The sequence below is a fragment of the Boleophthalmus pectinirostris genome, unplaced genomic scaffold (genome assembly GCF_026225935.1).
Source record: "Boleophthalmus pectinirostris isolate CB_2022bp ecotype Guang Dong unplaced genomic scaffold, ASM2622593v1 HiC_scaffold_2, whole genome shotgun sequence".
In the NCBI taxonomy this organism is placed as follows: Eukaryota; Metazoa; Chordata; class Actinopteri; order Gobiiformes; family Gobiidae; genus Boleophthalmus; species Boleophthalmus pectinirostris.
This window is the reverse complement of record NW_026571152.1, coordinates 27,840,407-27,866,867: the sequence shown is the minus strand read 5'-3', so window position 1 is coordinate 27,866,867 and position 26,461 is coordinate 27,840,407. Positions and strand designations below refer to the sequence as shown.

The 26,461-nt window shown below is 38.3% G+C and overlaps 1 protein-coding gene across 1 annotated transcript; it reads right to left on the bottom strand.

The window, feature by feature from the left end:
• Positions 1 to 886: 886 nt before the first annotated feature.
• On the bottom strand, positions 887 to 25,634 carry slc45a3 (solute carrier family 45 member 3). The gene is made up of 6 exons (XM_055155829.1): positions 25,534 to 25,634; positions 9,118 to 9,437; positions 6,130 to 6,320; positions 5,402 to 6,050; positions 3,634 to 3,899; positions 887 to 3,232 (listed from the first exon to the last, which is right to left on the bottom strand). Exons 2-6 carry the CDS (start codon positions 9,263 to 9,265, stop codon positions 2,795 to 2,797), a joined length of 1,692 nt encoding a protein of 563 aa, XP_055011804.1. The 5' UTR covers positions 9,266 to 9,437; positions 25,534 to 25,634; the 3' UTR covers positions 887 to 2,794.
• Between the last annotated feature and the right edge of the window lie 827 nt (positions 25,635 to 26,461).

The window sequence follows — 26,461 nt, the reverse complement described above, 5'->3', positions numbered from 1 at the left end:
GTGATTACCATGTTTTGCTGCTCCTCCGCGCGCGCCTCTCTCTCTCGCTCCTACTCTCTCCTCTCTCCTCCTCCTTTAGACTCCTTCTAGTTAGTGGCGCTCACCAAAAGCCCCTTGAACCTGGCAATGGCTGTGGCATTCCACCTGGCATCCTGCTGTCTTCACGTAGGGGTGGTGAGAGCTCAGTGCGGACCACAAGTCAAAGGCTCAACAGTCTGCTGGCTATACTGGAGAATATTATTGGTAGCGTGCACGAGGCATAGGACATGATGTGGTATTAAGGCTGCTCCTAAATTGGGTCGGTGGTCATATGTCTGTCAGGCCGTTTCCTTATTTAGAAGGAAGGTGTAAAAACAGACCACTTGTCACCGGAGAGCAACGACAGAACCCTTGTGGTCCCACTTCTCTTCTTCTGATGTTGCGATCGAGAGCATTTACCGGTAGTCTAAGCATTTCATGGCCAATTTTACAAGACAGCACAGGGCCACGACTATGGAAGATTGCTTGTGCCTGTGAGTATGACACTGACTAAAGTATCGGGTATTTAGTGGACCAGCATATTGCAACATTAGAGACTGGCGCGGTGCAAAGGGGTTGGTCATGAAATGGTACGCATAACTGGGATGCCATTCCTTTACATGAAAGCCTATCGCCTTTTCCATGTAATAGATAATGTCATAAGCCCATGCGTCAGGGGCGCGTTTGCGCACCAGTAGCGGCTTTCACACGCAGCAGTTCTTCGCCATTTCCAAGAGATGGCGCCATTTCCAAGTGTATCGCCAAGTGTTAAGTGGTTATTGAAGCTATGCTCACATCACTTAAAAGAACAGAGAATGCGCTTCAGGAAACACACTAGGAAACATTCCTGTCATTTTTAAATGGCATCTTTTATTTATAAATCCTTTTTGTTTTCTGTTTTGATGGATTTGCAACAATGGATTTCAGAAACAACCAGAATTGTTACAGTTTAAGTAAACATAACAGATTTGGCCTCAATTCTGGCCATTGGCACTTAAGTGGTTTGAATCAAAGAATATTTGGTCACAAGGAAGGACAGAAATGGTGCACATGTATAGTTACAAAACTAAGGTAAAGTGGTTATGCAAAACCAACATATACATAAACAAGCACCATTTTTGTAGCAATTGCTGCATTAGAGTAAGTAACCTCACAGTGTTCTTATTAATGTTTATTCATTCAATATCTTCATTTGCAGCTGACAATAGCACTTGTTAACTTCTCAAAAATAGCAAAAATAAATTAACACTTTGAGAACGCTCACATCTATACAAATAATTTATAATTTAAACAGAAACAACCTTTGCACATAAAAGATGCCGCCAATACACATTATGTGCTGTTTTTTTGGAATACAAGCTTAATAAATAATTAGATACAGTATATACAGACAAGAACACAAAAGGCACTTATATATTTTACTGTAACTCTGGCCACTCCCTAGAAAAACATATGGCCTGCCTAAAATGTCAGACTCCTCTGCAGTAGACTTCTGTCAAACATCCATACATTATCATTAGTCCATGTCAGGCTCATATTTAAGTTCTTCCAATTTAAAACACAAATACACTCCAGCACTTATAGACTACTAATGGAACGTTTATAGCAACAGGAGCATGGAGAGGCCACTATAAGCCAGCATTTATGTGAATAAACTGCAGTATTGTTTAAAGGTGCATTGTTTAATTTTTCTGGTGGAGTGTCCGTCATTTGCTTTTCTCCATAAAGATGTGATTGCTTTGTCTGAACTGTTGTTTGGACACAGTATGGTATTAAACCATTCTATCTTCACTGAGACAAAACCAGGCCAAATTACAGGTCAGATCTGTGGAGAGGCAACCCGCTTATAGTCAGAATGCCTGCTTTTCTTGGTATTTTCAAGCTATAAAACCACTTGTAACTGAATAAATGTAAGGTAGAGATGTTTAATGTCATACTGTGGAACATTCCAGGCAGAAAAATTACATCTCAATAGAAACAAGCAGGTGACGGACCCTCCACCAGAAATGTTACATAGTGCACCTTTAAGTTTATGATTGCTTTTTTCCCAAGACCCGAACAATGTACTGTACAGTGCCAACACTCTTGTCTTTGGACACCAAACTCCACATATTTCCCTATTTATAACATTGTACTTTCACATGAAATATCCAAAGTCATAAATGTTGAATCTAATCCATTTCTCTTAGTGACTTGACCTAAAAACTTACCACATAACAATAAAACTCAGCATTTGATTATTATTAGTTTTGCCCCATCTGTATGAATTAGTATTGCTCAATAGGATGTTGTGATGCCGTCTGAAACCCAGCAATATGCATTGCCTTAAGATTGTCAACTGAAAATGCTGTTTTGTAAAATGTAAAGGTTTAGGTAACTTAACCAAACCAACTACAGTCAAAGGCCATCTTGTGTAAATACAATAAAAACCCTTAAGTTGGAAAATATCCCAGAAAAACGCCACCTCAATATGATTATTTACAGTCTTAGAATTTGTACCAAAACTACACATAGCTCATAGGTATTGAATTGAGTTCCACAGTAATATCGGTAAGGTTGTTCCTGAGAAAAAAGTCAATGGACACATTTCACACATTTTTCCATACACTTTCACACCCTAGGAAAAAACATTCCCATATTTTAGAAACACTTGGCGATAGAGAAAGGCATTCTTCGAGAAAAAACAAAACAAAACAAAAACAGTGCATTCTTGAATTTATATCCACAGAACCTGGATGGCTTCTTAATGTATACAATTACCTACAGAATGTCTCATCTACAGCATATTATAGCTGTTCAGGTCCTTTTGGTCATAGACAATTCGACCACTGAAGTAGATTGCTACAGCACCAAAGATGGTCGAGCAGGCCATGTAAGCTGTAACAGACTGCGCAAACTGAACGATCATGCCCATGAAAAAGGTAAGAATAACCTGAGAGATTAGAAAGGCGCTGTCTAATATAGCAAAGTCCAGCCCCACACCTCTCTTCTCAAAGCCAGGCTCAGTGTCATCCTGCTGTTCAGAGCTGCTAGGCACTGAGCCGTTCAGACTGGAAGCACTGGAGTAGAGTTCGTGTGGGTCTTGTCCATAGGCGGGCCCCTTTTGGTTGGTCAGTCTACTGTCCACGTCCACAGATGTCAAATATATGGAGTCCCTCTTGGTTGTAATATGATTTTTATGCATGTTTTTTGCTTTCGTTTTTGGCATATAGATCTAAAAAGCACACAAATGCATTCATAATTTTAGTTAGTTAATGAAAAAAACAAATAACAATATTCATTTTAAAAGGTGCATAGTGTAACTTTTTTGGTGGAGGCTCAATCAAATGCTTTATTATTGCTTTGCCTGGAATGTTTCGGAGGATATAGTATTAAGCCTGTCTATCTTCATGGACACCAAACCAGAACCGATCTGTGGAGAGGCAACTCCGCTCACAGTCAGAAGGCCTGTTTTTCTAGGTATTTTTCAGCTATAAAACCACCTATAATTGGGTAAATGTAAGGCAGAGCTGATTAAGGAACATTCCAGGCAGAGAAATGACATATACATAGAAACAAGATAACAGGCCTTCCACCAGACAAGTTACACAATACTTTTAATATTGAACTACAAACCTCCTTTTCTTTATGGTAATGGCAGGTGAGTGTATAAGGCAGGGTCTGAAGAGTGGCATACGCAAAGCCAGTGAGCGCCGCCATTACAGTGACGAGGGCCACACTTTTAGACACAGAGATGACGAGTGCAGACAATGTGAAGCTCACCATACTGCTCACATAGACTCTGCGAGAGCCAAAGCGCTGCACCAGTCGACTCATAAGCAGGGAGAAGACTGTTGAGGTAGCACACTGCATGAAGAGACCCAGGCTCCCCATGCGAATACCTAAAAAAATCAAACATTATTAAAATTATTTGAATTGATAAATTTGTTAAAGGTGCATCACATATTTCTAGTGGAGGATCAGCCATCTGGAAATGTTCTTGCTTTGTTTAGAATGTTCCACCATATAGATTCAACTTACTGATCACGAGGGAGACAACTAGGTTACAGCGCTATGCCACATTAAAATTCAAATCTGTGGGAGTCACCCCAAATTATTGAGTAAGAGAAACACTCGTAATCAATAAATGCTAGATGGAAATGTTTAAAATCATATCCTGTAACATTCCAGGCAAAGCAACAACATCTCCATGGAAACAAGCAGGTGGCGAACCCTCCACCAGAAAAGTTGTGCAGTGCACCTTTAAGAGTTGAGTTGGAGTCCCTCAGAAGTGACACTGCCTGACAACTGCAATATGTCTTTAAAAACATCTGACTTTTAGTGGGTTTCAAATAATGTCCCTGAAGTTTGTCTAAGTGTAAGTAAGTCTAAGTCTAACCATGTTCATTTTGGATGCTAACATGCTCTCACTACCTTCGTATGAAAGCACAGCACCTTATAAGGCTAAGCTAAGAACGTCTACCAAACCTGAATGAACATGTTTCTTCTAGGTTGATTTCTTGACATTAATTCTTTGTGAGTGTGACATTCCTTGTGGTCGAGTGAGTGAAGGGAGGGGAAGACAGAAGGAAAAGTATAAAGTAAACAGAGAAGGGACAAAAAGACGAAAGAATGTGGATAGATGAAAGAAAATGTCAAAGGTGCGAGTGCAGTTGTGAAAATACCTGATACCTGTACTAAAAAGATTCTCAAAAAGAATAATAGAGCTACAGATTATGTGCTATCTTCTGCTTAAAAATATTATGCAAAAATTTTATTTTTGCCATTTAAAATCAAATCTACATTTTAAAGACTAACCCATATTACACATGCTTAAACAGATTACAAAACTGAGATATATTATTAGCTTCATTTTAAGAGTTGAGTTTAAGAATTAAGATGTTTGAAGAATTATAATGCATTGGATTTATATTGCGCCTTTCAAGACACCCAAAAGTGCTTTACGTTGCATTATTGCTTCACTCCACACTCGGTGGTGGTAAAATGCTATTGTAGCCACAGCTGCCTTGGGGCAGACTGGCTGAATTAGTGAAAGTATGTGCACCTTCCCAGGTACAATACTAAGCCATTCTGCACTTTAACAAACTTGATGAATGGGCAAAGAATTTTAGCAACGGCTATATTATATATGCTGCTCTTGAAGAGAAAAAGATCCGATTATCAGAATGTGTGCGTTAACATACTAGTTTTTGAGCGTACTCATCAAGGCAAAACTCCACAATGGTCCCTAGCAGCTGTTTAAATCTCATTGCAGTGAATAATTAAGATGTTTGGAATGTATGTGGTAAAATAATAACTTTGGACCACTGAAAACTGTTCACACTGTTACTCTACATTAAAAGTACATGAATTTGATTATACAGATTAAACATTGAAAACTGACCTTCATCATATCTTTGTCTAGAGACACTTCCTGGAGCTGCATTGGGTACTCCATCATACAGCCCTTCACCAATAAAGTCTGTGTAGAAGAGGACAAAAGACATGACAGCCATCCAGCTGCAGAGCTGAGCCACACAAAGCTGCCTCATAACATGGGGAACGTGGCAGTAACTTCTATAGATAGACCAGCACGTTCTCAGCAGGCACAACAATGGCCCAGACTTCCAGATCCTTAGCTTACACTTAAGAAAGTAGCAGCAAGTACGTGGGAAGCCACAACGGCCAGCCTCCATTGCAGCTCCTGAGTCCAATAAAGAACTGGAGACAGTCAGAGTGCTGCTGGCACAAGACGGCTCCTCAGACACCTTCATAGTAATCATCAGACTGGACACGAAGATGAGAATGAGTAGGAAAAAAAGGCAGTCCGCCTGTCTTTCAAGGTAAACAGAGAGCACACCACCACTCCAATCCAGTGTAGGAAGCAAGTAACCCACACAGCCACCCAGGCTGACCATAAAGGAGAACATGGCAAAGGCTTGTCCACACTCTTCCTCTTCTCGATACAGGTCTGACAGCAGAGCCTCCAGTGGTGTGAAACATACATGTCCACAGAAGTCAAGGAGTCCTACACCAATAATCAGGAAGCCCACCTGCAAACGCATGACTCAGTGAATGTTTTAAGCATTTTATTTCCAATATTCACAAACACATTTCTAAATGATTAAGTACCTGGAGTCTTTGTCCACCCCAAAAGAGCCGTGAAGCAAGTATATCTGCATTGGGAATGATAAAAAGTGCTATAAGGACACCAAGGGATAGCAGCCAGATGAACGGCCGCCGTCTGCCGTATCGACTGTTACAGTTGTCACTGGCGGAGCCCACAAAAGGAGTGAGGAAGAGGCTAAGAACTGGACCAATACCTGTGAACACAGAAAACACATTTTAAATAGAAGATGGGGCCCTTGAGGTCATCAGCTCCTAAATATAGTTAATTTCAGTCATCATAATGCATTGAAAATAGGAACATAAACTAGACTCTCTTTTACTGGGCCATTGAAAAAATAGTCAAACTCAATGTGTGGCAATACGGCATATGCAAAAGCAGCTCTAACCACTGAACACAGTGGCAGTGTATGCTCACTGATAATCACCATGGAGTCTGTGTCTTTTATTTCATTTAACAAATTGTATGGATTAAGTCTATTTATTGCCTGCTTTTTTATTTATTTATCTGGAACGTTTTTACCTGTCTCTGTGCAGCACTGTTTGTGAAATGCGGCATACAAATAAAGTGGATTGGGATGGTGTCTTAACCATTTAATTTAGAATTTCAGGGAACAAAATAACATTTAATCCTTTCTTGAGATTACAGATTTTGCACTAGCTCTCACCAGGAGATATTAAAGCTGGAGAAAGTAAATTAGAGAAAGTAGGTAACAACTCGTAGGTAAAGCATCTCGCAAAGGGATTTGAGATAGCATAAGCAGCCATGTAAAACAGATTCTGCTGCTCAGGGAAATTAACTTTTATCCTCCCAAGACACAATATCTATCTTCATTCAAATAACATTCATGCACTCCATTATAAAATGGGACGATGGGAATAGGCTGAGTGCCATTTGTAGATTGGCTCACAGTGCTCTCCTTCTGCTACGACTTTCACAAAGAAATAATTTCCCCTTATACGACCAGCTGTTGTTAAAGAAAAAGTGTACATTGTTTTGTCGTTTTACTTGAATAGTCACTTCATGTCATTTAACTGAGCCTTTCAGTTTGGTAGAACTGGATTTACCATCTGTAAAGTCACAAGACAATGTCTCAAAGACATGCTTTGAGTGAGAACCATGTGAAAACCATTTAGGCTCACAGTATAATGCAACTATTCACAGCTACCACAAGTAAACCCAGTTAAATATAGTCCATATACTCTAGGTGATCTCTTCTCTTCATACCTCTCATCTCAACAGCTTCTGAATGAAAACACCAGTACTGAATGGTATGTTCGGCATTTGCTATTTCACATACCTAACCTTCTGATGATTTTTACTATGGTAAATTATACAATAAAAGGATAAAAGGATACAGGGTTTCCTATACTTCCAAACGTAATACACAATAAATCAATGAACATCCATATTTATTGGTATAAATGAGCTTTAGTAAGTTTAATACTATTAGCCTACACAAAATACAGAATAATATAGCATTTAGCAGTAACACGTTTGAGACGGGGAAAAATAGACATGTTTTTGGCTAATAAAATGCAGTGGGTGTTTTTATGTTATCTCTACTCCAACCATTTGATCTCCTGCCGCCTTTTAAGTACTCACTAATTGCCAGCATTAGAAACAACAGGTTCTACCACTCATTAGAGCATAACAGCACCAGTTATGTGACTACAGCGTGAATAAGGAAAAGGTACATGCCCTGAGACTTTTTTTAAACATCAAGGACACAAGCAAAAACCTATTTGAATAAAGACTTAAACTGGTAGCATAGACACTTACAGTAAACTAAATTAGAAGTTTAATGGTGTCACTTAATACTGCTTAAAAATATTTAGTACTTATTTGAGGTCAGGCTGTCAAACTGGCTTACAGTAAAATGTGTTAACAATTTAGTCTCACAAAAATGTGTTGAAAATTCAGCAAAAGTATCCAAAAGAAAGTTCCCAGTGACAAATGCAATCATGCAATATTAGAGAATAAGAATAAATAATAATTTGTTACTTAGAGGTTAGTTAGAGGCTAATCTTATACTTCATTTGGTCTTTGTAACCAATTTAACCTCTTCAGAAAAGAAAGATGACTAATCAGCCTGTCTTACGTGTTTACAACTTGTTTCTCCAGCCTTTTTCTTTATATTTCACTAAAGTTTAAGAGCATTTCTTCATGTGTCTTTACATGAAAATACAACAGACAGGAAGTAGTGCACCCTCAAATATGCAAATCACGTATTCTATTTCTTTCTCTTTTTAAATCAACATGTATATATTGACATTTTTACATTGCTTTTAAAGGTACATTGTTTAACTTTTCTGGTGGAGGATTTGTCAAATGCTTTTCTCCATGTAGATGTTATTGTTTTATCTGGAATGTTTCACAGTATGGTATTAAACTTTTCTATCTTCATGGAGACCAAACCAGACCAAGTTATAGGTCAAATCTGTGAAGAGGTAACTCTGCTCACAGTCAGAATGCCTGGTTTTCTAGGTACTTTTCAGCTATAAAACCATCTCGAACTGAATAAATGTAAGACAGACCTGTTAAATGTCATACTGTGGAAGGTTCCAGAGAAATTACATATCTAGCTGATAGACCCCCAACCAAAAAGTTAGACAGTGCACCTTTAAACAGAAATACAAATGAATTATCAATGAATTGCTAACTGATTAATTTATTTCAGTCACAGGTATATTCTGACATTATTCCACAGTCATATTTAACATACACAGACAGAAAAGGACAGAAAAGGTGTAGGCTGAAACTTGAGCTTATTATGCCTACTCTTTATTCCTTTTTCATAGCATAATCTTGAAACCAGTTAATTAATAAATACAATAAGAGGAAACAAACAAGTGAGCAACAGTACAGCAATGTACTATAACACAAATTGAGTATCATAATTCATAAATAAAATATTAGATAAATTATGATTTATGTAAATGCATAAACCTTATGAAATGGCACTTACAGCCTAGGAGTTTACATGGGCTTACCTAGCACCATAGTCATGTAGCGCTCCTCCACACCCGCCTCCAGCAGCAGTGGGGGCACATATGTGGTTGCAGCTGCCACACAGATCTCTAGGCCACATGTCAGGGAGTTCAGCAGGACGAGATGCCACTGAGCCCTCCATTCAGGCATATTTACAGGGGAGCCTTTCCTGAATGCTGGGTGACCACTACTGGACACAACAGAGGGGGCCAGGCGGGTGACTGGGGAACAGTACCCCGGAGAGACGAGAGGGCTGCCCAGAGACCGCAGCAATGACACTGTGTCTCGAAGAACTGGAAGGAGTCATTCTCTTCTCAGCATTCTGTAAACATAACAGGAAATGAAAACATATTAATTAAATGTAAAACATAATCAGACATGGGACTGTCCCACTTGTACAAATGCAATTAAACTGAACCAAACCTTAAATGTTTTGTCTGCGTCTTCTGTTTCTGTTTATTCAAGACCCAGACGTTTTTGGAAACTTCTTGAAAAATCTAAATTAAGAAATAGTGCAATAGATCTGTGTTTTCTTCTATATGCAATAGTCTTGTTTTTCCCTGTCTGCCTTTTAAAGCCACACTTCAGCTCCCACCCTTTTGACATCACAAATATTTAAATATAAGTGGATGAACAGGAACTCCAAGTCCACTGTTACATCAGGGTTTAATTATTAGTTGTAATAAGTTTGTGTTCGTGTCTCTGGGTTAAAAACCACAGTGAAACGTGGCAGCATTTTCTTTCAAGACAAATGTATAATAAATATAGTATACCATGGGTCATCTTAGACTTAGTTCTGAGTGAATCTTAAAGCTTGTAGTAGAAAACTACAAGGGAACCCCTCTACCTCTTTAAAATGGCCATTATTGTCTAATGATAATAAATAAGTTACATTTAAAGAGGATAAAACACCAGAAATGCCCAACAGTCACAACCACAGCAACAAGGTGCTATATTTACATTTGGTGCAGCATTTCTCAGCCAGTGCAGTCCATCTGTTCTTTCTGGTGAGCAAAATTAATCTCCAACAAATGCAAACTCCTTTCTGGGAACCAGGCTAAACAGGTTAAGATAAAAGAGCAAGATTTGAAATGTTTGTTGTACATGAAACAACACAAAACGACAACAGTCTCTGAGATTACTATTAATGTGTAAGCTGGTCACCACAAAATGGATAGATAGAAGGCGACTCGACCAATTCCCCTGCTTGGATACTCAAAGAGACTGAGCAGAGGACCAGCTAGAAGCCCTACAGTAAAACCTCCAGTACTATTATAACCCAACACTTCAACCCTTATGCTACATTTGGCTTTTGACTGCTGCAAATGTTGACCCACAGCTATCACGACACACAAAAATTTGAAGTTCAATATATTGCTGATGAAAATGCAGGAGATAAACGGTATGAATACGAACACATCTCCTCTAGTAGACACTAGTACAGACACTAGTACAAAGAAAAAGTACTCACAATATTGATTATTAATGGATTGTGACAGGCCTACTCACAGATAGTAATATATCTTTATAATTTTAGGTTTGGTGTTAGAAAGCTTTCTAGGCATGCTCAGGTGTCATCTTCGCAGACTAAATGTAAGTGTAGAAGACTTGATGTGTCCACCCCAGCATGGTCACGAGCCAAAATACAAGTGCCAGATAGTGGCATGTTCAAATTCAATGGAGGAAATACCACCAGCCAGTTCAGGTCACACTGTAGGATTAGAGTCAGGAGGAGTCAGTAAGAAGCACTCGCTCTACACCCAAATGAAAAGAAGCAGCTCCAGATCAGGCAGTTGACTGTTATTATGATGGCCCAAGCAAACAGTCCCACGGTGGGGAGGAGAGCGGAGCCTGTTCGGAGTCAGAGTGAATGGGTCAGTGCCACATTACAAACTGCTTTCCAGTGAAACCATGTGGTAACCGGGAGAAAGGCCAAAAGCAGGAATTAAGACAAAAATGAGCTTCAATTTAGTATTCCTGGTTGACAGAGAAGTGTAAATTTAAACTGGAAACCCACTGTCAGACTGTGGTTTCACACAGTCATAACATAAACTAGTCACAATATAAACTAGACAAAAGTAACCAATTTCCCAAAGTGTTTCCGCAAAAAAACTGCTCTTAGGACCAGAAAACAGGTACTTTTTAATGACTAATAATTTGCCAATTTCTAACAAGCGACAGAATAAAACCTTTCTCTTTTTGCTGGAACAAATAGTAAGCAGGCAAGCAACTGACAGCCTCAAGTCAAAAATGTAGAGAAACAAGATTAGCTTCAGTGGTATGTCGTATGTAATGTATGTAATTCAGCAAATTGCTCACCATCCATTGATTTAAGTTTCAGTATCCCTCCATAGATGCATGTCTGAATTGGGGGTTCTATTCCATTTAAAAAGCTTCTTCTTCACTCTACCCGGCCATCGTTCTGTTCAGTGTATCTACAAATGGTTTGGACCACCTGCTTTGACTGTATACTCAAGAGTGTTACTGTTTTTATCCATTGCCCCTGGGAGGAACCCTGCTCTCTGCTATCCCGCCTTCTCTCAGCCCCCTTTCTACTTTCTACTGTCCAGTCTCAAAGGTGGGAATTGGGTAAAATCCCAAAACACTTTAAGTGCCTATGACGGGGTAGACTGCTCATTTTACTAAAACACAGTTAATCATTATATTTAAGATTGCTGCAAAAACATTCACACCTGTTTCCCCAATCTGGCCATTTTTTTAGGTTTAAAATTTTAATTCCTGGTTGGAAATTGGGATATCACACTAGAGAATTTCATAATTGTTACCTACAAAAACAAATGAACACAGACATTATTATCTGACCAATACAAATATAAGAAAACACCTTTATTTTGTTGCATTTCTTACGTTTAAAATGTGTTGAACTTTTGTATAGACTGTCATCAGTATGTTTGAACTCTCTACTTCCTGTTATTTTCAACATATCTTTCAACTTTTTTTTTTTTTTTCGCTAATTGCTTTTTGATTGGTGTAAAACTATCAGTAGTTATAATCAACTGAATTCAAAATGAGAGAATCATAAAAATCTGTCATCTGTCTGTTTAGTGGGCCTTCAAGCTCTTCACACTCCTGTATTTTAATTTTTTTTTTTGTACCTTAAGAAAACCTGATCAGTGCAGATAGTTTGGAGACAAAGAAGGAATTGATCAAATCTTAAAAACCCACTCTGACACCATTCACCATTACACCCCCGACTGGTCTCATGTTCAGCGGCCTATAGGCAAGGAGCTGCTCTCATTACCTCCATTCTCACAGCACAATCTTACTGAAGCATCACAGAGCAGTCTTCAGAGCACTTTAACCCGGTTACAGGTTCACTAGCTCAGATGCTTTAAGCCTATTTGAGTCGACATGCACAGGCTCTCTGCTTTCTACGCACACCCACCATCAAATCCTAAGCTGCTGTCATGTCTGCAGCCGGGCTTGTTTCTATCAACATAGTATTGGGATCTCTGAATGATCAAACTGGGGACAATGGAGCAGGGTTGTGGGTGTAAAATAGCTTCAGGAATATGACTGGGAATCCATATGATCCTCGATACATGGCTCACGATACAATATTATCACAATATGGAAATACATACGCTAAATCGATATATTGTGCATAATATACTGCAATATATCACTATTTTTAAGAAGCACATATATTTTAACAACAGTATTTCTTTGCTATGTGTGCACAAAATCAATATGAAGTGAACCAGGTGTAACCCTTAAAACAGTGAATATGTCAAATGTTTTGCATAAAGATAAGAATTAGATAAGATTCTTTTCTCTGAACAAACAAAAGAATTATGGCACCATAACAAAATAATTTAATAAATAAATATGACAAAAAACTCTTGTATTATATATTGATAGAGCAGCCCATGATAACGATACTGCATCACCAAATTCGGTATCATGATATATTTATATTCTGGCAGATCTCTTATTTAGGGAGATCCATTTCTGTAAATCTTGAAGTTGGATCAATGGTTGCCGGCACCTACACAGTGAACAGAGCCATAATTACAGAGAATTGTCTGTGTAATCTTCAAAGATAATTGGAACTGTTAATAGCCTATAATGAGTAAGCAAACAGTGGATATACAGCTGATTATCTGATTGCTGAACACGCCCCAAAAACAATAACCAAATCACAAATATGTTCATGGGCACACGCTTTATTTAGAATTAACAATGGAAAACCACACATTGTGTGATTTGACTGCAAGGTAACTATTAAAAACTAAATAAATCATTAGGTCACGATAATTACTGTATCAACTTATCGTTCAGTATATGTCAGATGGATCAATAATTTTTGGAGGTCAACATTTATCGTGGGAACTTTTTATTAGTACTAGTGGAAAAATTGTTGCTATTTTTCTGTACTACGATGAGATTTAAGATGTAGTATAAACTTTTACGACTCCATACAGATGCAAACTAACAACTTAAAGGTGCATTGTGTAGCTTTTCTGGTGAAGGGCCCGTTAAATGCTTTTCTTTATGGAGATGTTATTGCTTTGTCTGGAATGTTTCAAGTATTGAACTTTTCTATCTTCATGGAACTCAAACCAGACCAAGTTACAGGTCAGATCTGGGGAGAGACAACTCCATTGCCAGTTTCTCTAGGTAATAAATGTAAGTTAGAGCTGTTTAATGTCAAACTGTGGAACATTCTAGGCAAGGCAGTGACATATATATGGAAACAAGCACGCGACGGACACCCAAACCTTTAAGTGTTGCATTCTTTTCCTTTTTTATTCCAATTCATTTTTAGCAATATTGTACATTTAGAATATGTTTTAGGAGATAATTCTGCTTCATGATTTGTTATGGTAACAGCGTACACACCATTGACTGTGCTTCTGGGTGTTTCTATTGTTAAATGATATGCATATTCTGTACGCGGGCAGGGAAGCAGAGGTTGTAATTGCACAGCAGCAGTCATTTTCCACAGACAGCATGGCTTCTTAGTCTGTAGCCAAACCCAACATGGCCATAATAAGCTACAACATAATCCAGGAAGCCAAAACTCTGGGTCAGAAATAGAGCTCGAGGGCCAGTGCACTCACAGCAGGGGCCCAATAAAGCCTAAATGCCATCCATGTTATACACTGCACAGAGGATGGACTGGAAATGATCTATCACTCATTATGTGTCTCCACCACAAATAAATATCCGTGTCACGTATTTGTTTAAAGGTTTTAGTGCTGCGCCTTTACACATACCTTCATACCTGACACATTTTGAACAAGGGATGTAATGATTTCCAAATCTCAAAGTATGATATTATCACGATATGCATCTCACAGCACGATATTTATTGTGATATTTTGGAGAGGTTAATAAAACTGTACAAAGAATACTTTTTGCTTTTAAAATACCTTAACAAGACTTTGGTGTGACTCATTACCGTCATAACTAAAGGAATTAAGATTACAAAACATATTGTGTTGTGCTGTGAATGTTGTTTGCCAGAGGTGGGACCAAGTCGTTGTTTTGCAAGTAAGTCTCAAGTCTTTGACCTCAAGTCCGAGTCAAGTCTCAAGTCAAAGACAGGCAAGTCCAAATCGAGTTTCGAGTCAATGGCCCATAAGTCCAAGTCAAGTCCAAGTCGTCTGCTTTGAGCTTGAAGTAATTTCAAGTCTTTAAACCAAAGTACCAAATATAGCTTAGATTTATGCAATTTATATGAAATTTAAGCTAAACTGTACTTTAAAAAGTCATAGTATATTCATACATGAGTATTCATATAAGAGTTGTAGAAATGCAAATTTTTCCTTTTTAAATGTCTTGTCAAGATCTTTGTGTCAATCATTACGGTCAGAATAGAAAGTCATCTCTAGTCACAGGGCTCAAGTCCAAGTCAAGTCTGAAGTCACTGACCTTAAAGTCCAAATCAAGTCACAAGCCATGATCTATTTTATCAAGTCAAGTCTCAAATCAAATAGTGACTCAAGTCTGACTCAAGTCCAAATCACAACTTGCAAGTCCCCACCTCTGTTGTCTGCATTGAAATGGATTATGATATGTGTAGTCCCATCTGTTTGTTAGCTGTTGCTACAATAAAACATTACATTTAAGCAAGGGAACTGTTATATTGCGATAGCACACAATATTATTGTGACACTTTTGAGGATATGTTTTCACAATATTTTGGTTATTGTTAAATCCCTATTTTCAACATGTAACACCTTTAGGATTAGGCATCTACATGTCAACATTGCTCTCATTACAGAACTATTTCATTACATAGGTGGTCTACACAGCATCCATACTGTCCCACATTTTTACAATCTCACTGTTTTTACTTTCAGTGCCATCTGTTGCACACCCACACCATCACAGAAGTGTCGCAGCTGTCACAGTATCATAAAAAAATGGAAATTTAATTAGGAAATCGATTTTATGATTTAACACAGACAGACACTTGTTTTGAGTGTACAGCATACTTTAATTGGTAAAGCAGTATTTTATAATGGAATTACAAGATTTTTAGAACTTTTATTAAATTGTAATTTTTTTGTAATTGTATACCATTAATACAATACAAAATCGTGTATTCATTTTTAATTCAGGCTTTAAAAAATTTTTATAAAATGCATCAAAAATTTTTATTCACACGAGTAGGCCGAATTGCGTGCAGAGTCCTAGGCCTTGTGAGAGGAGATACACACTCATATCTGGCCACATGAGGTTTCCGTGACTCCTCAGCCTCATTAAGAGCACCAACAGGCTGAAGCTCATTGATCCAGTGCACCGTTGAATTGGCACTGGTGCAACTGTGATACCAGCTTTTGATACCCATCCCTAATAAACAATATTAAGGCTGTAAAACTTACCCTGCGCATTAATTAGTAGTCCTGTCATGATAAGAAATATTGAGATAAACGATAATACTAAAACTACTTTATGCCACTGATTACAATTAAAATAAAGCAACATAATCACAATACATCTTTTTAAATAGATAGTATCATTAAAAAGCATGAACTGCAACAAAAAATAGCAAAATTAACCAATAATTAGCAGTAAAAGTGATTTATTCAACCTTCTACAGCTCAAATCGTATAGTAACAAAAATACCAAAAATCTTCCCACTATTGCAAAGAAAATGTACTCACATTTAATATTGAGCTTAAAAATATATTGTTCCAGCTCTGATATATTGAAAGAAAAAGAACTATATAGTAATTATTGTGACAGCCATATGAAAGTGCCCTCAAGACCACATGCTCACAAGGGTTTACAGAATAACAACTAGAAAAGTACAAAGAAACAGCATTCTTTTATAAAAGCAGAATCAAAGCACCATGCATTCCGTCCTTTCTGATGAGGTGCATATTATAATCCACATCTATTAGTCAAACCAGTAAGAATTTTGGTCTACTAAGGCACATTCAACTGATTAAAAGGCTACAGAACAAATGTTTTACAGCCCTAAACAATATTCACTTTTTTTTTTACATAGCATAATTTTAAATAATAGAGACCTTTTGGAATAAAAGAGGTGACGGGGCTTCCAGCTGTTGCCGGAAGAACTGGAAACACAAGGTCATGACCCTTCAGGAGCCTGGATACAGCACTTAATACAGTAGTTTATTGGGGTCTGACAGACAGGGGGACAGACAGACTCCAGCAGGTCCAGCTCCTATTTCCAGCTGTTGTGAGAGCCAGCAGCCATTAGACACCATGATTAACACCCAAGTCAAATGCTACACAAACCAGATGGTCCAGATGGGAAAAGGCTACATCCTCCTCTGGCCCCACTAAACAGGTTCTAGAGAAAACACAATCTCCCACACTCCACATTTAGAACATTTTAACAGCTACCCTTTAATCACACAGAGGAATTTCAATCATTTAAGTCACAGCTACCCATTTTAAAACAAAGCCACAAACAACACTATGACACAATAGAAACATGACTATGTTTATGGGTTGGGCGTATAAACAAAGTGGAAAAGTTCAAGCTATATACTAATCATTCAGTCACTTAAAATGAATGTCACGGAAAAGCTAAAAACTGAATCCTTGATTTCCTCATACAGCTATTTTTCTGTGCCATTAGTAGAGCAATTACTGCCAAAGCTGTACGTTAAAAGATCATATATTACATAGAATTGAGATTGAGATTTCAGTCATGTTAGATCGTTGTTATCTTCTCAAAAAGATATCCGGAGTTGTGTTTTGTTTTATTCACACATGTCTCAGTAACCCTTATTAGTCTGTCTTATGGTCAAAATGCTCTGGGCTGAAATCATCCAACTGATTCTAGTGAAATGTATGGAGTTTAAAAACACAGTAGAGCGTTTTCTGTAGTACCTCATGACATCACAAGGCGTTTTCTGTTTGAAAAAAACGTGTGAATGAAACAAAACACAATTCAAGTTTCGTTTTTGAGGAGTAAAACAACATTAAAGCAGGATCAGAAAATAACATAATATTGGCCATTTAAATCTTTACCTGTATTATTTTTGGTAGGTTTGTGTTATGCTTAAAAAGTAAAAAAATAAAATAAATTGCATGGTGTGGGAATATTAAGCCTATTAAAATTTTATGGTGACTGAAAAAGAGCAATATGAACAGAAATATGTAGTCAGTTGAGTGACATCAGTCCATGTGAAGCCCTTCCTTTCAAGTGGGGAAAGCTGTACAGTTAAAAAATACTTCACAGTTTATGCAAATTAAAGTAACTGGGAAACACAGTCAAATATCCTTTGTTTTAGTGCTGCTCTCTATGGCCATCTCTGCAAAGTATGACACAAATGATCTAAAGGGGCACTATGTAACTTTTTGGTTGGGGATTCATCACCTGCTTGTTTCTATGGATATGTCATTGATCTGCCTGAAATGTTCCACTGTATTTCATTAAACAGCTCTACTTTACACTTATTCAATTACAGGTTTTATAGATGAAAAATACATAGAGAAACAGGCATTCTGACTGTGAGCGCGGTCGCCCCTCTACTGATCTCACCTGTAACTTGGTCTGGTTTGGTCTCCGTGAAGATAGAAAGGTTTAATACCATACTGTGAAACATTCCAGACAAAGCAATAACATCTCCATCAAGAATAGGATTTGACGGGCCGTCCTCTCGTCACACCCATATTTAAAAGCAAATAACTAATAATAACTCTGAAGGCTTGACAATGATACAGTCAGCTTCATTGTTTCAAAAAGATTGTAAACTTTAATGATCTGAAGTCACACACATATTGAATAAATGAGCATAATGAGTGGTAATGTGCATGCCCAGGTGTAATTTTCACATTTGCATAAAAGCTACACAGCGTTGCTTGAGGCACTACAAAAAACGCATACACGACACAGCATGACAACGTACATATTGACACAAATCATCAGCTTGAGCCATTCACAGACCATCTCATATATCAAAGAGTGAAAAGCTCCCTATTCAGTTGGCTACATGAAAGAACACTGTGGCGTGTTTCATAATGTGCAGTTTCACTCATCATACAACTTCAAACAGGGCTGAATTCAGTGTGAGCCCCCCTCTGTCTCAATAGCTCGGGGTTATCAGCAGGAATCGGTGTCACTCGCTTTGGCACTCAACATCCACTCCACAGGCACAGTTTGAGCCACAACATCACATCATAAGTCTATGGATGTGAAATTCGTGTGTGTGTGTTGAAAAATTTAATTATTTTCTTAGAGCCACATCTTGATTTTGTTGATTTATGTAAACTCTATTTCCTTATGTCGGTGTAATCTTTAAGTTGTCCAAATATGTTCCAAAAAAGACAAGTTTAGGAGTACATTTCACCACTTATTCTTATAATGCCCTAAGTAAGTAACTAAAATAATTTCTTCTTCTGAGAGCTTAGACTTCACTGTGTCACTCACTAGAGCAGGCATGTCCAAACAATGGCCCGGGGTAGTAGTTCTTTTTATTGTACATTTTTGAGAATTGTGCCATCATAACTTAAATAACAAAGATTTTAATATGATACAAACTTATGATGAATGTTTCAAGCCTTGTTAAAGGATTGGTGGCTTAGTCAAATCTTTCGTCTGTGGCCTTCGTTCCGTATAAGTATTGATGAGTGGTCCTCGGTAGGGATGGGACAAAAACGGGTAGACAATAATCGTTTGTGGGACCTTTTATATAATCGGGAAAATTGGCAACAAACAAAATTGCCATAAATCACCAGAATGTGCAGAAAAAAATACACTTGATGTTGTCTTTGCGATCATTGTTGTTTTTACTTATAATAAAGTACAATTCTACAACCGTTGTTTAAATATGGAACTTATTCATAATATTAAAATGACAATTATTCAAATCCATAACATGTTTAAACTGTCAGCAACTTCATTGTTACATTAACATGATAATTGTTAAATGCAATATAACAATATCATCCTTCCTGGAAATGCCATGAACTTCACTATTTCACAAATATAGTTCAAGTTATGAATTCATGAACTGGTCAATGAGGCAGAAGTGTGACAGTTTAGGTTCACACTTAAAGTGGAAGCCCTTACTCAGAAGAAGTAGAATTTCGCTTTTTACATAAATGTTTGTGGGAGAGAGGCTGTGAATATGTATTACAAACATCTGGCCTTGTGCTTATCGCCATGGGAAAGTGTCTAAGGACAGGCTGCGTTATCCCCGCTCCCGGGCCTGTACTCGTCTCATCCGGACTCTACTGCAGCAATAGCGGCAGTATCCAACTGTCAAAATCATGCTTCTCATTTAATGGGGAATTACAGAAAAGAAATTGGCTCATTTGCAGTCTGTTCCCTCCCTTCGCAAAGAGTTGGACCTGAGGCTGTTTTGTCTTCAATGCCACGCAGTCTCTTCCACACATAAAGCATGTGGGCAGACCTAAGTCAAGTCAGTAAATTCAATTAGGCAAGGGGAGAGAGTGTGAGAGGCAAAGCAGTGAAAACTGACTGTAGTTTCTCTTTGGTCCAAGAAAAAGTGGCTGTTGGCCTGAGAGCTATGTGAGGAGTTTAAAGGGCTTATGCCATTTTCTGATCTATGTTATAATGTTGTCTCCTCATCACAAACATACCTGGAGTTGTGTTGTTTCATTCGTGCATATTCAACTCACAAATCCTGCATATTTAGGTTGTGTTCTTCTTTCAAACAGAAAACACTCAATTTTGTGATTCTTACATGTCATATGGTAATACAGAAAGTGCTCCACTATGGTTAATAGGCTCTATTCACTCTTACGTCACAAAACCAGACGACGTTTGGAAACATGCAGATGACGACTTCCTTTGGGCTCTGTAGGAGATAGTAACTCTGACAAAATCTGGGAAAACTGAGAAAATGGCCTGGTTTTCTTCAACTAGATGTCATTGCATTCTTTCTTTTTTCCTATATAAATTGCCTATTAATATGTGTATTATAATTTATCTAATTAAAAAATAAAAGATGTCATTGAAGTGTTCCGTTTTATTCAGCAGATCAACAGTTACAACCAGCGCCTGCAATTGAAGCTATGTTTAGAGTCACATCTCCTGGAAAGCTTTAGCAGGTTGTGAAAAACACTGCTGCTGAATCCACGGTTTTATCACATGCCCACTGTCTGTAACTACACCGGAAGTCGTCATCCACATGTTTCCAACGTCTTCTGGTATGTGTGTATAGAGCCTATTTCAGCCCTAGAAATGCCTATCTTTATCAAACGAAAGGTAAAAGGAGCTGTTAACTTGAAAACTACACCTTCATGACATCCCAAGGTGAAACAGAGTATTTTGAGCCTTGGAGGTTGACAGACTAATAATAAATGTTTATTCAGACATGTGTTAATGAAACAAAACACAACTTTCTGATGAGGTAACAACATTATAACATGGCTAAAAGCTCACAAGAGTCAATTTTGTACAATATACCTTTCTGATTATTTGTGTCAAAGAAATTAAAAATATAAACAGCATTTACAAAGAGACATTTATAGCTCATTGCTCCATTTTTTTACATAGGAAAAAAATGCTATTGCTCCTACATCAAAATCCATTTTATTTCTAAAACACATTTTACAAACAATTACAAACCATTTCCAAGTGCTGCACAGAGACCCAAAAAAGACAACAACAAAAAGATATGAATGCTAAATGCTTCTCCATAGCACATTACAACAAAAGCCAAACTTGAGAACTCCCGTGGCCACAAACCAACTCTACTTTTAGAAATGTGTTATGGGGTAAGTCCATTCCACTAATTATGTAACAGAGCATTTAAGTTCAAGTCAATGCTGAAAAACGCAGAGCAGCAATTTAGGATTAAAATCAGGAGCAGTTTGCAAGGCGAGCCACTGAACTGAAATAGTGCCAAAGCACCCACACACACACAGAACAGCCGGCCTGAGTGAAAGATATGGAAGATGCATTTGTAAGGCTAAGAGATGATATTAAAACAATCTAAACAAAAGCTTGAGTGAGCACACCTATCACTTCAAAGCTGCTACTGCACCTGATTTTTGGTGATTTCTGGTTTTGTTTTTCATATTTTTAGCTGTTTGCAGCAGTCTAAATTTATTGCACACTTTTCATAACTCACAGGAGGCAAGAGCAGAGTTTACCACAAAGGTAAAGCGAAATACAACTAGCATGCAAGCGGAGTACAGGCTCTTCAAGTTAACAGATGCAGAAGTTCATTGTAAGAAAGTTAACATTCCTCTGTTGAAGACACAACTTTTTATTTTCAGACCATAGCAGCCCCCCCATCAGAGGTCTTTCTCTTCTGCCCAGCTGGTGGCAGTGCACTATTACAGGGAGGCTGCATGGACTTTGACCCCAAGACCTAAGAGCTGGGAAAGGACATCTACACTTGTTTACTCTCAATGAGCAGATTGAGAACCATGGTCACTTAATATTCAGACCTCCCCCTGCAGTTAGTGAGCTATGGCAGTCTAATGATGCACATTCCACGCCACTAGCAGGACTTCCCAACTGCTCAAGCAGGTGGGACACTGCCTAGAATAGAATTTCTCAGGAGAATATTGTCATCGCTGTAGAATCAGAATCAGATAACTTTATTCGTCCCAAAGGACAATTCAGTTCATAGCTGCCGCTATTCATGAGTAATGAAGCTATGGCCATGGTCTTCGGTGATCATAGCAATTAAGTAACTCAAATCAAAATTTTATATATATACCCACCTCTATTTCTGTTCATTGTTCATATAAAAAATGTTTTTTGTTGAATAAGAATAAATGTGATTTCATCATAATCAAAAGGGTGGGCTTGTTATTGAAATCTTTTTGTTGGGTTTAGGCTGTTCATAAATGGTATGTAAGATGTCTAATGTTATGAGAGGTTATCACGACCTCTTGATTCCTACATCTTTACCCTAATCATAGCAGTTATCCTGTGTAAAAGAGCGCTCTGGCTCCCTGTGCTCCTCATACAAGTCTACAGTTTATATAAATCCTAGCTTGTTGTTTCACTGATTGTTGACCCAGCCTTGTGTTGACCTGTTCTCAGAAGAGACAAGGTCTTATCTTATGAGTATTATCATCGGTGTGCCTTATGCCTCCCCGCGGGGTATAAGAAGTTTGTAAGCATTGTTATGTTACAGTTTAGGGACAGACGGCACTCTGTCAGGGACAGACAGTTTTATGATCATGTACACAATTGCTTCAATAAATCAAACTCCTTGATTCAAGACAACTTTTCAGTTCTTTTTATTCTTAGATGTTTGCAGTCTAGAAATTCCACAAATCTGTCTGCAACTTTTTTCCATGTTACAATAAAAATACAACATAGAAACAAGGCAAATCAGATACATTAGCCAACACAGTTATGGCAGCTTGTGTAAATAACATACCAAGCTCAAATTAAGCTACTAAAACCCCAGGGCAATTTAAATGCAGAAGTTTCTCTTTTATTTCCTATACGGACAACCAAAGCATATTACATATGTATAACCTATGTGAAGTAGAAAGTTAAGACTAATACCAGTGGCATCAAGAGTACCAAGATAAATCTAAGATCACTTCATATACACCAAGACATGTGTCATGAACACCATAAAAGAGGTTTTCTAAAGTGATTGAGGCTGGTGCTGTTTGAGAGTACAGAGCACATACCTGTGATTGTTCATGGCTACACATGACACCACAGAAATGTGATGCTTTGAAGAGGACAAGAGGTGAAAGAGGAAGAAAGCCCTCCAGCAAAGCCCTTTTAGACCCTTCCCAAAAGTAGGAGGAGAGCAGTAATCACATATTCCAACCAGAACCAGTCTTCAAAAACACACGGAGGAGTGAAAACGAGTGTGGTCCCAGGTACATGCTAAAAAGCAGGAGGAGGACTCGGCGTGCAGGAGATAACCAGCCTACGAGTGATTAAAAGTGCAAAGCTTTCAGTTTGCCTAAGTAGCTCCACACTCAACAGTGGGTGATTATCTGCTGCATGACTTAAGGGTTTGTAAGACTGTCAGACACCAGCTAGAACAGCCAGCTGGTTGGGCCACACTGAAAAAACATGCATTTCTATCTCTATGGAACAGATGAGCTCTGTGAGGAGAATGCACAACACTCCCGGGGCGACAAGCAGGCCTAGAAACAGTGAGAATGTATACATACAGGAATATTCAGTTTTTAGTTTGTTCATATAATGACTGAAGAGACGAGAAGAGTTCAAAGTTAGCCAGCCAACGGAAGAGTCTATTTTCTTGCAGAGAATGAATAGCACACTTGAGTGGTCCATAGAGAGCGACAGGGGTCTGGATGAAATGGCAGGGTCAGAGTCGGGGAGACAATAAAAGTTTCCCTGTCAACGGCTAAAGCTGTTTAACCTTTTGATCTTTCTCTTAACCATTTGCAAAGTACCAGCCGAACACAAGTAAAAGACACTCATTCATGCTCAAAAAGGAAGAATGTTTCATGCATTTCTCAACGTTAGGAGGAAATTTTGCTCGCCATTAGCAAAAAGTGAAGAAGTCTAGATCATTAACTTTGGTATGCCTCTACAGAGATCACAACTTAAGAAACAGGCATAAAGAATAATACGAAATTTGAGCAACGATTTTTCTGTCACCTTAAAGGGTGTATACAATATGGTAACCTCACATCTTCTAGAAGACAAACCTCATAGATAGGGCTATAAAGGGTCAAAAATTGATTCTTGTGATCTTTAAGCCATGTTACAATGTTGTTACCTCCTCAAAAACATACCCAGAGTTGTGTTTGTTTCATTCACACATGTTTGAGTAATCCTGCATTATCAGTCATTAGTCATCAGTAGTCATTAGTCTACATCGCCAAAGCTCAAAATGTTCCACCTTGTGATGTAGTAGTTTTTTACGTAAACAGCTATCTTTTATATATTGTTCATTTGAAATTGGCAATTCCAGTCCTGAAATCATCCAAATGATTATATTAAAGGTGTACTGAAGGTGAACTCCAGGTATGTTTTTGATGAAGAAACCATAACATAGATCAGAAAATATCGTAATAAAATAGGTCTAATCATGAAATACCAAAGATAATTTCAGAAATAAAAAGAAAAGCTCTGAACAAGTCCAGGCACGTACAGTTTAAAGAATGACATGTCCCCATAAGCCACGAAATATTTCAAAACCTCTACTGAAATGAGCGAAGAAGTCACACAGCTCACTACTTCATCAACTCTTCCTCCTCCTTGGGGCCCTATTGCGCAATAAGCATTTATCAGGGTTAGTAACGATGGTCCGCGGGACACAGAGGAGCGGTATAGCCCATTCGTTTATAGTTGGTCTAGGCTTATCTGCCGTAGTCTATAAGGTGACTAAACTGGAGTAAGCTTTCCCCGGTGTCCCCAAACGCCTCTTTCCCTCCGTCTGATGTGTCCTGTGATGTGTCAGCATCGGTAGTCGTAATAACCCACATTAAGGCCACGTTACATTGAAACAAACCAAGGTAGTGCAGTGACCAACACGTGGGAGGTTTACATTACCTTACTCCTCGCCCGTAAAAAAACAAAAAACAAAATCATCCGTGCCAAAGCAGCCACCCTGGCACTTGGCACTTGGCACTACACCGCGTCAAATGAGCAGCAGTGGACAGAGACTGGAGGTAAAAGGCTGCCGCTGCAGTGAGCGACGCAGCAAAACGAAAAACTTCCAGAAAGAGCCACGTTTTCGGATGTAACTAGAGAGCGTTAATTTTAGACACAGCCTCACAACCACTCACAATGAGCTACAATTCCTGTTCACAAAGCCCCTGAAAGGAGAAACACGAACTTCAAGGCTACGTTTGGAGTGCTCTGTGTGCCATTTTACGCGATCATCCAAGGCAACTTTGCCAGCGTGAAACTTCCAATGAATACTCGAAGTTTCTCTATGCGCAATAAACGAGATTCAAGTAATCAGCAGTGACAAGCAAATCAAATAAGGCCATACTTTTAACTCAGAATTAAAACCTTCAAGAGCTCTTAACTTTACCTTGAGCTGGATGCAGGGGTAGAAATCCGTGCTCTGTCTTTCACCGTCTCATACGAGCCAATAGCGACAACTGGTGTAAAGTTAGATCTTCTGGAGAGGCAACTTCCGCTTTCACCTTGATATCCAACGCAAATATAAGCGCACCATAAAAGGGCACATGTAACTCCGTTTCCAGGTAGATCAATAGTTACTCAACCTAGTGCTGGGGCAATTTCAATTTGTTATGCTTTGTTCATCTCAAATGTTTTATATTCTATGTTTCGGGCTGGTGCATGTACAAAAAGATTTTAACTTGTAAGTTTAACAATTTCTTGTAATGTCTAGAATAGGAAAGCCCTGAAACTTATTATTGTTGTAGAGTTTGTGATTTAAGTTGGTGTAATGTATTTTTATTATTTCTTATTGGGTGTGTTATTTCTTTGGCTGTCTGCATTCCTATGGGTTGTAATTCTCAGGGAACTTCAGTTGTTGAGACCCATTCCATAAAAATCAATTACTGATGAATAGTTGTGCTCAAAGGGGTAGGGTAAATGCACAGAAAAGTTTAGAGACTTCAGATTACAAGAGCAAATCAAAGAAATCAAGCTCTGAGGAGGACAGATGAGTGACTACAGTACATTACTTTCAAGAGGACACTTTATGGACCATCACATGACGCAGATAACTTCTCAGGGCTCAGGTTTCTGAGCTTGCTAAAAGACTGACTGGACGTCCCCTTCTTATGTGTTTGTCAGTGAAGTAGTTCTTGAGTTACACTGCATTCAAAACAAGACTTTAGCAGGTGCCCAGCACATTTCTGTTCAGACTAGACAAACTTTCAGTAACTAGTGCAACAAAAATTACTTTCAAAAGTTTCTAATATTTATTCCCATTTCTCTATATTAAAGAATAAATAGCATGCAACAGCTGCAGCTTTTATTAGCTGTCA